Source organism: Rhinopithecus bieti, unplaced genomic scaffold, assembly GCF_001698545.2.
Source record: "Rhinopithecus bieti isolate Rb0 unplaced genomic scaffold, ASM169854v2 scaffold_5497, whole genome shotgun sequence".
NCBI lineage: Eukaryota > Metazoa > Chordata > Mammalia > Primates > Cercopithecidae > Rhinopithecus > Rhinopithecus bieti.
Genome location: NW_016805006.1, coordinates 562,841 through 578,124, shown reverse-complemented (window position 1 = coordinate 578,124; position 15,284 = coordinate 562,841). Strand labels below are relative to the sequence as shown.

General features: G+C 55.2%; 1 protein-coding gene across 1 annotated transcript in view; it reads left to right on the top strand.

Annotated features, from left to right (window-relative positions):
* The window catches only part of BCAS3 (BCAS3 microtubule associated cell migration factor), a 749,063-nt gene that overhangs the window by 732,300 nt on the left and 1,479 nt on the right, over positions 1-15,284 (top strand). Inside the window, exons 24-25 of the mRNA XM_017870817.1 lie at positions 3,021-3,086; positions 12,542-12,632. Coding sequence (XP_017726306.1) covers positions 3,021-3,086; positions 12,542-12,632 — 157 coding nt within the window. The remainder of the gene's footprint in view (positions 1-3,020; positions 3,087-12,541; positions 12,633-15,284) is intronic.

Genomic DNA, 15,284 nt, shown 5'->3' with positions numbered 1-15,284 from the left:
GGGGGGGGGTTGTTTCCCCTTTTGTTGGGATTTGAAGCCCTCATCAAGAAATGGGGGAAGCCTGTGACCCTGGGCAAGTGCCTTTCCCTCTCTGGGCCAGTTTCTTCCTCTGTGACACAGTGTCGGGAGGAGGAGCTAGTAAATGTAGTGGTTGTTGGCCTCCTATAACTCTGATGTCCTGGCTGCTGTAGGGAGCACTCGGTCTCTCTCATTTACCCCTCTCCTTGGTAGCAGTGGCCACCCCTCCCATAGGACTTGTATACCTCAGACTCTGCCTGCCACATAAATGTCCTCTAATTGTCAGAGCACTGCCAGGTAGACCTTCCCCTCTCTAGTTTACAAAGGAAGAAATGAAAGATTTGAAGTGAGATTACAACTAAAAGATGTGGGATTAAAATAAGATATCTGGGAAGAGGTTCCAGTTATTAAGATCCTGCTGGTCTCACCTGGTCTGAAGAGTTGGAGTTTTATCAGTTATTCTCACCTTTTATTCAGAATAAGCAAGGATCCAGCAGAGGAAGGGGACTGTCACTGGCAGGCCCTGCCTTGACTGCTGTCTCACTTCCCTGCTCAGAAAGTGCCCAGGCCTGCACATTACCACCCAGGCTCCTTGCCACCGTGTTTCTGGTCTCTTACAGGCCTTCCCCACCTTCCCCTCCAGCCTGACCTCCCACCTCCCCTTCTGCAGCAACCTCTGCATATTTCACCTCCTCCACCTTCATGCAAACATAGGATCCCAGCATCCCCAGCACACACCCTGTTCCCCTGGCCCTGGTGCATGTTGGTCAACCCTCAGGAGACTGCTACCCTCCCATCCTGCCCAGTCGTCATTTTAGGCCAAGCTCAAATCTCACCTCCTCTGTGTTGCTTTCCCTGACCGTGAAGCCAAATGTGTGCAACTCTGTCTCTGAATTGCTGCACCACCTACTCACTGGATACTTGGACCTGGGCAAAGAGTGTATGCTGTCTTTTCCATTAACTTGCTCACCAATTCCCTTTGTTCTGCCATTGGAAAAGGTCCAGCCCTGGTGGTCCCTTCAGCCCCTCCCTCACCCATACTCCCACGAGTGTCTTGACCCACTACTGGTTCTTTGAACCGAGTCTGAATCATCTTTGTTATCCCCAGCCACCAGCCCTCTCCCTGCCCAGCAACCAGCACTGGAAGGAGAGCCAGGCTGAGCCTCAGTTAATATTTGTTGAGTGACTGGATGGGTTTCTGTGGCCTCTGAGAGGTAAATGAAACCCAGTCAAAGCAATGGGAATCATTATTGATTAAAAGTCACACTTGTTAGTTTCCGGCCAGGTTTCAAATCTGATTCCGGGTTGATCATTTCCCCCACCCCACCTTTGTCACTAAGGCTACTGGAGGCCCCACCAGGGGCAGAGCTGTAATGGGAGTTTGGGCTGAGACTGTCCTCTGCATATTTCTTAGTTGTCTAAAGTCACCTTTCAACTCTTTCACCAAGGCACAGTGATTCCTGTCAACAAGGAGGAAGTGCCAGTGTGACCTCTGTGACCCTTCAGAGTCCCCTCTCCAGGTGCTGCCCCAACATGAAAGCAGGAATTACTGTGGAAAGGCACAGGCTTGGACTGAGGGGCTGGGGGAGGGCTGTTGGACCCCCAGAGCATGGGCTCTCCTCTGGAAGCATTAACGGAGGTAAATGGTTAACAAAAGGGAGGATTTCTCCCTGTTCCTCCTCCTCTGCCACAGTATTGACTTTTAACCACTGACCTTTCTGTGAGGTGTGAGATTCTGAACAAAGTTGAACGTGGTCATGGATGGTTAAATTCCCACCTTTCCCTTTGGCCCCTGCCTCTGCCCTCTGCCTTCTCGAAACATGGCCCGAGATGTAGAGGCCACCCCCTGGATGTGGTGGCCGCTAAGAGAGGGAGACACACTGGCTCACAGAAAATGAAAGTTGGCCATGACCCTCTGACCCTTTAGGAATCCAGAGGCTTGGCTCCTAGAAGCCACTGAGCGCTGTACTAAGGCCAGGCCAAGCCAATCTGATTGAACTTAACAGAGAAGTGAAGTTCCCTAGCAGAAGAAGGCATTTTGGAGCACCCATCCCGGAAACAGCTTTCTAGCCTCGGCCTTCTACTTATTTCTTCCTGCCCACTCCTCCTCCCACCCCACCCCTGCCCCCAGGGACCTGCCAGCCCACTGCATAAGACATTTTTTAATTTGCTGGCAAAATCCCCCAGCACCAGGCTTTGCAGCCCTCCCCCGTGACCCACATTTTTTTTATGGGGTATAGCCCGCTAGCTTGCACTTCCACCCCTCTGCACCCTTCATTGAGTTTTGGGAGAAGCACCATCCGGTCGTGTCATTTGTTCAGGATGACTTTTCCATTCCATGCCCACTGTGTTCATTTTCCTGGCATGTTCCCATCATCTCCTGGCTCCAGTTGGCCAGGGCCAGCATGCCATCTCCATGCTGTTGTGTGTGACTGTTTGGTGCTGACCTGAGGGGTGGGTTGGAGGAGTATGAGCCTGGGCTGGGTCCTTGGAAAGCCTGGAGTTTCTTGGTTTCATGCATTATCCATCCCCGGCCACTGAGAGCTGAATAGGAGCATGCAGTTAGTGCTCTTGAGCTGGTCTTTGTGACATTTCCCTAAGCAGCCCAATCATACACTGCCATGCAGCTTTGAAGTTCAGACCTGGTTTCCAAATCCACAAAAGCTGAGAGGAGAAAGAAAATCTGAGGGGTTACCCAAGATGCCGGCTTTGTCCCTACATCCTTCCCTACCTCAGCCCTGTGCGGCAGGCAGGAGTGTAGGAACTCAAGCAGCTGGACTGGGGAGGAGGGAGAGAAGGAAGGATGATACCAGTTTAGGCTAGTGAGGAATCTGTAAAACCCTAGATGTGCTGTGCCTGGGAACAGACCATGAACACCCCCGCGAAGCTCTCAGTGGTCAAACCAGATGTGGGTATCGACTCACTTTGATCTCAGCTCTTCCCGCTCTCTTAAAGGTCCAGTCTGTGATCCTCTTTAAAGGACTATTTTATTTTCAATACAGACACAGCCCTTGACGTAGCAGTAAAAACCTTCCCCCCTGAGAGACACGTGGCTGTGAAGTGTTTTGGTATGTAACATCCTATCTTTGCCTGCGTGGAAGGGGTTATCCCATTGCTTCTTTTGTCCCTCAAGAGGGTGCTCTCCCTAAGCCCTCGTGCCCAGGCCCAGGAGCACTCTAGGGAGGGCAGGGGTCAACTCAGATGGGACATCCTTTCTGGCAGGGGACTGGTTTGGGATGGGGAGCGGCTGTCATCCTTCACCCAACAAGAGTTTCTTTGAGAACGCTACTCCCTGCCCCCCACTTTGAAGATGGAAGTCAAATTTTCGGACTCTGCTGTGCAGAGCAGAGAGGTCACTAGGCTCTAATGCATTTACCATTGACTGCCCCTCTTGTAGTGCGTCTATTAGTGAGTAATTTGATTTGTACCTATTCATTTGCAGTCCCTGCAGGAGCCTGGAGCTGGCCCCTAGTATAATTGGTGCTGTCTCTATTTTTACATCATTAGATTAGCCCCGACTCCTGGCCACTTGTTGTCTGCGCTTGTCTGTCCATTTATACAACCTAATGTAACACAAAATTCATTACTGATCACATTACTTTCAACTCTGAAGCCAGCCTTGTGATAAACATTTGGTTAACCCCTTCCTACCCACGGGAGGGCTGACAGAACAAATGCACTTCCACCCGACAGGCAAATCAATATCTTAATACACCAAAGTGGAATTGCATTTCTAGATTTGTTATTCCTCCTGGAGGAGCAAATGGAAAGGCTCGCCTGAGCCAGCTGAATTGAATAATGAATAGAGCCCCGGCACCAGCAGCCAGTCTGCGAGCACAGCACAAAGCCAGACCGGCATCAGCCCGGCCTTTTCCATCTGGACGGGCGGCGGCACCACCACAATTAGCAGAGACCGTGATCCTTTCCCAGCCACAGCGTGTGGGCTTGAGACACAGGCTGGGACCCCAACGAGGGCAACAGAGGCCATGCCCCAATACCATTCCTTTAGCTAGGCTTGGCCTAGAACACTAGATCAAGAACTGGGTTAGTTAACTTCAAACCTTGTTCACTGATGTCAAGGCTACCAGACGCTAAATGCCACCGAGAAGTTAAATCTATTACTAAACTCAGGTTTACCATTTGGAAACAAACCTAAAAAGCTCTTCCTCTTTAGAGCCAGGTCAGTGACACTGGGATTGGTTGGTTCATACCAACTTGTGTGTGTGTGCCTGTGCCCAGGGCCAGCATTCTTCGGCACGCAGATGCCATGTGTGCCTATACGTGGTTCTAGTTCTCTGGTAGGGTTGCTGTGAGCAACATGTGGGACTCCAACACGGGAGCTGGCCAGGAGTCTTAAAGGGACCTCAACCTCAGCACAGCATTATTAATCTAGAAAATTCTCTCCTACCCCCAGCCTAGTCATCCTCTCCCCAACCCCCATTGGTCTCTGGGTAGCAGCCACAGCCCTAATAAGTCATTAACTTTCAAGACAGCTTGTTTCAAAGTGAAAAATACTCCCACTTATTAAGAAACTCTCATAAAGCCTGGGGCCAGGCACGGTGTGGCTTACTCTTGTAATCTCAGGACTTTGGGAGGCTGAGGAGGATGGATCACCTAGGTCAGGAGTTTGAGACCAGCCTGGCCAACATGGTGAAACCCCATCTCTACTAAAAATACAAAAATTAGCCAGACATGGTGGCACACACCTGTAATCCCAGCTACTCAGGAGGCTGAGGCAGGAGAATCAGTTTTTGTTTTTTGGCCTTTTTTTTTTTTTTTTTTGAGACAGAGTTTCGCTCTTGTTGCCCAGGTTGGAGTGCAACAATGCAACCTCAGCTCACTGCAACATCCACCTCCCAGGTTCAAGGGATTCTCCTGCCTCAGCCCCCCCAGTAGCTGAGATTACAGTCACCCGCCACCACGCCCGGCTAATTTTTTGCATTTTTTGTAGAGACAGGGGTTTCACCATGTTGGTCAGGCTGGTCTCGAACTCCTGACCTCAGGGGGTACACCTGCCTCGGCCTCCCAAAGTGTTGAGATTACAGGCGTGAGCCACCGTGCCCGGCCAGGAGAATTGTTTGAACCCAGAAGGTGGAGGTTGCAGTAAGCTGAGATCACACCGCTGCACTCCAGCCTGTGTGAAAGAGTAAGACCCTGTCTCAAAAAAAAAAAAAGGAAGGCAGTAGGGAGGGAGGAGGGAAGGAAGGGAAGGAAGGGAGGGAGGGAGGGAGGGAGGAAGGGACTCTCAGAAAGCCTGTACCACAATGATTAGAAAAATCGGCATAGGGGAAGGAGAATGGAACCATTACCATGAAAGTCATAAGTGCCATGAACAGAAGATCCTCCAGTGGGAAGGGAAGTGGGGAAAAGCAGCCCTCTAGGGACCATTCTGCCTGGATTTGGATATGGGGAAGTTCTGGGCAGAAGGCCGAGGGGCAGAGGCACTGAGGCCTGAAACAGGACCCCCTCTCACAGGACTGCACCTTGGACCCTGCTGCCCCGTCAGCTGTCCAGAACCCTTCCAGGCCAGAAGTGGCAAACAGTCCTGTGAGACGTGGAGGTCCTGGAGATTCCTGGAGAGGGCCAGGCACCACTCAGGGCCTTGTCTATTAGACGGATTCTTCCACCATCTCTCATACCTCTCCTCCTTCGTGTACAGGGAGGGGGCAGGGAGAGGGGCGCCTCCTTGCAGCAGGCCCAGGGCCTCAAGGTGAGAAGTAAGAAGTGGGGAAGGGCCTCACCCTGTCCTGGGCTGTAGGACCAGGCCCAGGTACTGAGAGCTCCTTGTCCCAAAGACTCCAGAATCATAACCCTCAAGCACTTCCTGCTATGAGGAGCTACAAAGCAAGCAGGGGTCCCCTCAGCAGGGTATTATGACACCACCACATCCCAGCAGTGGAAGGACACTGATGTGTCACTGAGGTGAGCCTGGGCACAGTGCTATCTCCTCGGGGTCAGGGAGACCCTTTCAGAAGGAGTCGGGGCACTAACTCCCCACCCCCACCCCCGATGAACCCCCAGCACACTGTCTTGCTCGGCTGCAAGCCCGCAGCTTTGACATCAGCTGTTAAACCTCTCAGGTGGGTAAATGGAACACGGGGGTGGGGGAGATCCGTGTATCACATGGTGGCCCCAGCCCCATAAGCTCTAGAAAACAGATAAGGGCACAGGCCTTTGCCTTTGCAGAATAGGATGGACCAGTGGCAGGGAGGAACGCCCGTCTGCCTGTGGAATGAGAGACTGTGATTTCTTAACCTTGATGGAAAAGGGGAAAGCCACATCTTACCAAACTCTTCCGCTGCGTCGTAGGGAATTTAATTACATTTGGACATTGGAATGAGAAGCAGATGTGGCTCTGGCCTACCGGCCAGCAGCTCTCAAAGGACAGTCGCTGTCCTGTGGTCTGCAGGGCTCAGTGCTATCTCGTCACACTGGAGGGTAGCTTGGGGAGACCCCTTCCCAGGAACTAGGGTGGGTCTTCCAGGCTTCAGGGCTGGACTTCAGGACACAGACAGGTCAAGGCCAGCTGCCAGCACCTAGTGCCAAGGACCAGTCTCCAAACCCTGTCCCCTCTTCATAGCCGGGCAGAGCAGGCCTGTGTGCTGGTGCCTGAGACTCCTCCAGGCCCCTCATTGGCATCCACACAGAGGGGTGGCGTGGCAGCACCTGGATGGGCGTTCTCCATCCCAAGCCCGCCTGCCATGCCCCTTAGCACTGAGTCCACCCCAAATGGCATCGGCCAAGGCTCTGCCCCCAGGTTGGCACCGAGGAGCTGGAGCTAGGAGGGGTATTTCAACCCCCCTCCTGGGGGGCCCTCCTCCTGCTAGAGACAGCAGAGGCAGCAAAGCTTATTTTTTTACCCAGAGGTCTCACATGCGTGTCCAGTGCGGGTTCTGCTTCTTAAAGGCCCCCACATGCTTTTCTCATTAGAGCCATACACGCCCAGTGAGGTCACTAGAGCAGACCCTCCCCTCCTGTGCCACAGATGCTGATGCAGATGAGAAGTGAAGTGACTCGCTCAGGTCATTTGGCACATCTGTGATAGAACGGAGGCCAGAGCAAAGTCTCAGCCTCTTAGCACAGTCCTCCTCCTCCCCAGGCCGTCCACAGGGAGCGGCAGGGCAGGGCTTCTCCCACATCTGGCCGATCCTCAGCGTGGCTCCGGCCAGTCCTCAGACACATCCAAACTAGGGACATAGGAGCTGGGTCAGCGCAGCCTTTTCTGTCCCCTCGGATAGCATGTGGTGACCGCATGTACTCTGCCTTGGTCAGGGTTTCAGGTTTCACTAACGTAGTAGGCACTGAGAGGGTCCCTGGATGTGGGGTGCAGTCGAGGTGGTCTGGGTGGGTGATCTTCTCCTTTGAAGCCAAGACTTGGGGAGGCGTGGGTAAGGTGGCTTTCCTAGGAGTGAGGTGTGGCAGCCTTCTTGGGGAAAATGGCCCCAGTCCCCACCAGGCCAGCACACCCTGTGGCTCAGACCTGCCCATGCCACCACTCTTTAGTCGTTCAAAGGCTGCAAAGGAGAACCCGCGCTGGGCTGAAAGCTCTGCCTGGAACTCCAGTGCCCTCCCCATGACACACACAGGCACCGTCAGCTATGGAGGAGAGGCGTGGCTGCAGTAAGGGACAGGTCCCTCCCAAGTCCTCCTCAGTCCTCAGGGCTCTCTCCTCCCCAACCTTTCCCACCTTCATTCTCCCTTCCCCAGCATTGCAATACACATCTTTCCTGGCATCTGCCCCTGTCCCTGCTGGGCACCCCCAGGTATTTGGGGCTCTAACCTGTCTCTCAGCCCCGCTCATGGCATTAAGGCCGCATTGGCTTGCTCTCATGAACAGGGCTTCCTAGAGCCTGAGAAGCTTTCCTCTGTGGGTCCTAGAGGGAAGGGGAATGGGTGGGGGAAGGTGACATGCCCGTGCCCTCCCTGGTTTCTCGGGTGGAAGCTCAGGCACAGAGAGGGCCCGCTGCCTACCTGACTTGCAGTGTCCTCAGCCCTCACCCTAGCTAGGTGTTGGTTATGACTTTCACCTTCTGGGGCGGTGGATGTCTGGCGGCATCTGAGGTCTCTCATCCTCAGGTCTCCCAGCAAACCCTGCTGAGGCTTTAAAGCACCTGTGCCTGGCCCCAGTGGCCAAGGGCAGCAGTTCCAGGCATCCTGAGTCAAAAGCACCAGAGACTTCCCTTCAGTGTTTGGAGCTGGTGAGGGCTGGATGCAGGAAACGCCATGCGGTCTTGCTTCATTCTGTGACAGCATTCTGGATCTCACTACCTGTGGGGTCAGAAACAAAAGCTGGGCAAGGAGGAGAGAAAGCATGTTCCTGGGAGCCTGTGTGTGGAAAGAGACTCCAGCCAGGAAGGAGGCCATGCCTGCCCCCAGGCCCCAGCACTCAGGCAGGAGCTCTCAGGAGCCCAGGCTGTGTTGCGGGGAAGGCACCAGTGCATGAGGTGCCTGGGCCAGGGGTCTGTGCTCAAACTTAGGCATGAAGCCCCCGAGATAACAGCAGGCCAGAGTGAGCCCTGCCTCTCACCTGCTCCTTGGTGCCTGCAGCCTAAGTCAGGGTTCCTGTTAGCAGAAGCAGAGGAGTCTTTTCATCCTCAGCTTCCAGAAGCTGCCCTCCTTCCTTCCTCCAGCATGCCTGGGAAGGGAACAGAAACCCCTGCCAGAGGAGAAAGGGGACTCCCTTTTCAGTCCCTGCTAGCCCAGGCCCCATCCTCCCAAGCGCTCACTGCTGGTGGGCAAAGAGGACTCCTGGTCTGTGGGCATGGCAGCCTGGCAGCCTGTGAGCTCTGAAGCCTTAGGGAAGAACCTGGTGGGGAGGGGAGCCCCACACTGCTGGGTGAAGCCTGGTGGGGCGGGTGGTAGGGAAGAGGGAAAGCGCAGGGGAGCCAGGAAGCCTGGAAGGTGGGTATACTGAGTGCAGTGGGAAGCAGGACTGCCTTTAACTGCTGCACTTTTCACCTCCTAAAAAGTGCCCTGGGGGCTGAGGCTGGCTCCATCCCAGAGTGTGGTCTCTGACAAGGCTGTCAGGGTTTAGAGCCAATCTCAGCCAACTCTATCTCTGTCTCACAGAGCAGGCCCCCACCTCCTCAGCCACCCTCTGGAAGAGACAGCAGTTGTTTTCAGGCACAGGACTGGTGTAAGACAAGCAGCCCCAAGCCATGTCTGCCTGGGCCACCACCTCTCCAGGTGCCAGCGCCAGCACCAGGAAGCTGCCAGCCCTGCTCAGCCCCACACAATTTGCTCAAGTCTTCCCTCCACTTAGCCTCTCTCTCTCCAAGCCCCATTTTGCATAGCCGGTCCTGTTTGCAGGACATAAGGGCCCTATGTGCAGGCCCCTTGCTGACCAAGTTGATCCCTTAGGGGCAGACCCCATATGGTCCGTTTACTGAACTTAGAGCAGTCACGTGACCCGCTGGTCTCCTCTTCACATGTCCCATCAAGGGAAAATGCAGAAAATGCCTGACCTCCTAATGAGAGGACCTCCCCAACTATGTACCTCACTCCCCATTCAGGAACCCCCAGGCAGAAGGGGACTGAGGCTGTTGGTTGCAAACCTCCTCAAAGCCAGGCACTGGGCAAGTGCGGGCAGCTCGGCTGGCTGCTGTGTGCCGCGAAGCCATCCGCTCCCCTGGGCCACCACCAAGCCCAGCCCCAGCAAGGGTCTTAACCACAGTCCCTGCTGATGTGGGAGAGCTGAGAGGTGGATGCAGAAGGGAAAAATCGATGCATGTCAACAGGGTTGGAAATTTATTTTCCATCTTGGAAGAGGGTATTTGCAAAGAGACGAGGAGGGAAATGAAAAGCTGTAAACACATATCTGCCATCTTCCTCCCTGGGCTATTTCTTGATTAAAAAGAAAGAATCCTTCCCAAACTCCAGTGGAAGCCAAGCTGATGAGGGCCTGGATGGCAGAGACACCTGCTGGGGAGGGAGGCTGGAGAGGGACCCTGTAGTCCTGTGGATCATCACAATGACTAATCCGATTGCAGCAATAATAGTAACTCACATTTGCTGACTGGAAGCGTTAAGCACTTTGTGATGCACTCTACATGCATTATTTAATTTCATTCTTAGAACCAGGCCATGACACAGACGTTGTTAACCTCATGTTCGGGAACCTGAGGCACAACGATTCGAGTAGCTTTCCCAAACTCTCCCAGGTAGCAGGTGGCCGGGGGCTGTGCTCTTAACCACTTCCCTAAACGCCTCCACCAAGCTGGGCAGACACTGCCCCTCTGCCTTCTCGGGTTCTCCAAGTTGGGGGGATGGACTGGCTGGGGGAAACATCCTCATCCTCCCGCTCACTGCTGGAAGCAGGCAGAGCTGTGAGTGCAGGGTCAGACTGGACCCTAAGGTCTCATCCTACTCCCACCAGGCAGCGTGGGTGGAGATATGCAGCCAGGGCTCAGTCACAGTGCTCTGCCAGTTCCTTCAGTGGGCAGCATCAGTGCTCATGTACAGAGCCGTGGACGCTGCTCCTTTTGTGGTGGCAGAAGTGCCAGAGCTGCCCAAAGGCTGAACCAGGGGCCCCAGGCAGCCTCTTCCTAAACACATACAGAGCACTGCCCTCCCTGGCCCCACTCAGTCCCTGAGACTAGGGCTCAATGCCCCTGCTTCCAGAAGCCAGAGGAGTTTTTCTCAGGGCCTTTGATTGGCCAGACGTCCAGCTTGGAAGAGACCCAGAGGACACCAAGCCCGAAGCAGGACTTCCTCACTCTTTTGTTTTGTTTTTTGAGATGCCAGGCTGGAGTGTAGTGGCACAATCGTAGCCCACTGCAGCCTGGAGCACCTGGGCTCAAGGGATCTTCCTGCCTCCTGAGTAGCTGGAACTACAGGCACATGCTACCACACCTGGCTAATCTTTTAATTTTTGGACACGGTTTTGCTGTATTGCCCAAGATGATCTTGAACTCTTGGCTTCAAGTGATCCCCTTGCCTTGGCTTCCCAAAGTGTGGGATTATAGGCGTGAGCCACTGCACCCTGCCTGACTTCACCTCTGACCTGCTGCTGGGCGCCCTGGTTTGGCCTCTCCAGCTTTCCCTGCGTCTCACACAGGCCCTGTGCCCTCCGCATTTCACCCCTTCTGGGGAGTCTGCTGCCCATCAACTCACAGCCTGGCAAAGGGACCACAACACTGCACTGTGGGCAGGGGGGCAGGGGCCATGCTGCATGACCCAGCTCAGGAGTAGGGTGAGGTATGGGCAGCTGTGCCCTTGCCTCCTCACAGAGAGCGACCCCACCCCACACCATCTGCCTGGGCACATGCTCCCAGGTGACCAGGGTTGCTTCTCTCTAAAAAGGCCAGCCCCCTCTCCCCCTCTGACACCTCTGAGTTTGGACCGGCCCCATATGGAGTGGGGCAGCATGTGGATCCAGCTTGCTTTTTTTTTTTTTTTCACCCTGAGAACAGTAGTGCCAAGGATTGAGCTATCTCATCCTTCACTTGTTTCACGAAAGCAGAGGCACCTTTCCTTCAGGTGCTACTCATTCATCATCCCCCTACCCCTGGGGCCTGTCTATCCTGGCCCAAGGCATAGAGGGGCAGCTGCGGGTTAACAGGCCCATTTCCAATATGAGCCAACAGGAATGGCTCTCCAGCATGGGCACGGGGGCCGGTCTTAGTGATGCCGGAGCTGCCAGCACCCTGTGGCCCGCACCAGCACCCGTTCTTTCTTGGGGGATGGGGAAGGGGTGAAGAACCAGGGCTAGTGGCTGCTTCCTCTTCCTTGGTTTTGCTCTCTGCAGCATGTGGTATATAGCTCCCACCGCCCAGGGAAACCACATCCCTGGAGAACGCAAGGTCACAATGAGGTGACTGGGTCTAGCCACTTGCCTGAGAGCCACTCCTCTCCTGCCCTACTTCGGGGCCTGGAGAACAAGCTCTTTGAGAGCTTTTCCCACTGACCAGAATCTCCACACCTCTAAGCAGGGAGGCGGCTGGGGACAGTTTCCTTGTTTCCTGCCACAGAGCCCCCAGCACTCCCTTCCGGGCCCTGGCAAGTTCCTCATGGACTTCCCCCACAGGTCCACCTCAGCCACAGGACAGCTGCCCAGACCTGGGGTCTTGGGAGTGGGGGAGGAGGGCAGCAGCCAGGAGTTGGGCCACTGAGGCAGAAGGTCCAAGAGCGCCCCTAAAAACTGCAGTCTGTCTCCCTGTCCTCTTCCAGCAACCCACCCGCATGGGGCCCCATCTGGCACTGCATGGGCCGTAGGTCCACACCCTTCCCACTTCCTAAAACTGTTCCTCATGCTGAACCTGTGACTCCTCTCCCCCTCCCCCACACTGAATGGAGTCTCGGCCCCCCTGTCACAGTAGATCCATCTCTGCGACCTCCAAGAGCAACTGATCCCCAGACCCTACACATGCATGTCACTGTCCTCCTTGACTGCAAGCTCCCCCTCCTCACGGTGTGCCCCCGCACCTCCTGACACCTCTCCACCTGCTTGCAGAGATCAGTGTACTTCTCAATCGTTGTCCATATCTTTTCCAAAAAGATTCCTCAATGCTTTTCTTTTCAAAAGGGAAAAAAAAAGGAAAAAAAAAACAATGCCAACAGCCCAGCGTCCGTGAGCAACCCAACAGTAACAAAGCATGCGTTCGGGATGGAGGAAGGTAAGGCCACACGTTTCCATTTGCCGCTTGCTCCTAGGGCTGGGCGGCCGGGATGACTTGGAGTGGGGAATCTGAGCAGCCTTCCTCCCCTCCACTTCCCACACACACCCCTGCTGCAGGGGGAGGAACAGAAGGGGTCTGAGAGGAGGCATGGAGAAAAGCACCCACAAAGCTGCCCTGGGGCCAGCAAGCCACCGTTTCTTTCACTGTTAGTCTATGTTGAAGAATGGGCCGCCACCTCCCCTTACTACATCATTCATTCATTCATTCATTCATTCATCCTAGAAATGTTTAGGGCATCCATGATTTTCCAGGCCACTAGGGATACAGAGATAAGGCACAGAACCCCCCTGAGGGGGTCTCCTCTAGATGAGGAGACACATGGGAGGGTGAGGGGGCCTGGGCTAGGAGTCAGCATAGCGCAGGGTGGGGTCTGGCAGGCTCTGTGGGGGAGGACAGGGCGGGCTCATAGAGGAGTGGATACTCATGCTAAGCTTTGGAAGATGAGTAGGTGTTCTGGGGCCCAGGGAGCCAGTGTAGGGCTTTTTAGAACAATTTACATGAGCATAGGCCCAGAGGCCTGGAACCACCTGGATGGGTCCAAACACCACACAGCTTCATCACTTTCATGTCTCAGACATAATAATGGGTACCACTAGTGAGGGGTTGGCAGCAGGTCATGGGAAGGCCATTTCATAGTGCTGGGGAGTTCAGAGCTTGCCCTGGGAACTGTTAGGAGTGGTTGAAGGCTTTTACGCAGAGGAAAAGCAGGATGAGGGCTGTGCTGTGGACAGCCCACTCTGGCTTTGGCACAGGGCAGGTGACCTGGAGTCAGGAGACCCAGGCGCACAGTGCAGGCTTAGCCAGGGCAGAGGCAGAGGAGGGAGAAGTTCAGCAGAGCCTTGGTTACCCTGGGATGCGGGGGCGAGGGAGAACGCTGCCCCCATCCATCTTACCCGGGCCTAACTGGCAAACGGAAAATTCGAACAAGGCACTCAGGCAGTCCCTGGCCCCCAAGAACGGCACATTCATCTTGTAAGTCCCTGGGCGGCTTTCCCTGCACTGTGGTGTGATGGGCTGGGGTGCGTCCATGAAGACTGATTGGTGGGACCACCGAGGCTGCTGGGGTATTTGCTGGGGGCCTATGCCAAGGGACGGTGGGGGTGCCATGCCTGGGCCTGGGCTCCCGTTTCCTGGCTTCCTTGGCAGTGTGGACGTAGAGGCATTTTGCATCAAGGCTGTTGAAGCTGTCCCTGAGCTGTAAAAAGGGGCCAGCCTTCCCCATCCTGGTGGCCCTGCCTGCTTCTTCCTCGGGGGACTTCTTCCTTAGGCCTGGCGGCCCGATCCTAAGGAAGCCCCTGCTTTTCTTGCTCCTGCCGGTGCTCTTCTCCCGCCCGCCTGGCCCTGCTGTCAGCGCCCCCTAGTGCCGGGCCGGCCGCGCATGAGGGCGGTGGTACCTCAGAGGTCGCCCACAACTCGGCTTGCTTGTGGGGAAAGAAGGCAACAGAGGGGGCTCTTGGAATCTGGAGCTTCCACGTAGAATCCCCAGGGTCTACCCTCGGCTTTACCACCCTGTCCATCTCATAGCACGATGGCCTGTCACCCCAAATTAGGGTGATACTGAAGAAGGAGCAGGAAAAAAAGATCCTACCTGCCTTGTTTTCTATCCGTATCCAGATAGCTCTTGACTTTGCCAGGCAGCCAATGTCCCTTGGAGATCAGGGACCCTAGTCAGGCCCTCGGCCCCTGTCCACAGTCCCATCCCCCTACTTTCCCCAATTTGCCAAGAGGCCCTGGTGTCCCAGTGAACTGTCCCACCAAGACCCAGGCCACAGACTGGGCTGATGGATCCCAAGGGCCCCTCCCCCCACAAGGCCCAGGTGCCTGCCTCCTCTCCACTCCACTCTGTGGCCGCTGCAGGCCTGCAGAGAGTGGGGGTCAGTGGCTCGCTCCTGGCTGGCTGGTGCTGGCCGGCCCAGGAGTGAAGGCCGTGACCCCTTCATTCCCTAACCAGAGCCAGCTGTACTGCGCGTGTGGTGGCAGGAGGCCTGGGAGCGGTTGCAGGCTGAAGACCAAGGTCTCAAGCCAGACCAGATGAGTGCAACGTTTGTGCACATCTTGCTCTTTCAAATAACTGCTTTGAGGTCCTGCACTCCTGGGTGGACAGGCCAGACCCCCTCAGTCACAGGCAGGCGTCCCTTGGAGAAGGTTGCAGGTCTACATATCTTGGCTTGGGGCAGACACCAGAGACTGCCCAGTATGTCTGTGCCCACATGTCAGAGCCCCCAGGGGAGACTGAAAGGGAATCGGAACTGACCACCTTCAGAAAGCCAAGAAGTAATTGGTTCTTCCTTACACTCAGCAAGCAGGGAATTCCGTTCCCAATCCACCTACCCCAGGACCTGACTTGGGTCCAGAGATGGTAGGACAATTGAGGGGCCCATAGCTGAATGAGATGGGTCAAGCTGCCATATCTGAGATGGCGTGCAGGGCCAATATGGATGTGCAGGGCCAAGGAGGCAGAGGAGGAGGAGGGCAGGACTCCCTGACTGCCCTTCAGGTTGATGCTGAGGGGCATCCAGGAGACTTGGGGCCCAAAAGGAAAGGAGAAAGGAGGCACTTCAGGCAAACAGGGACCCTCTCTTCACTGGA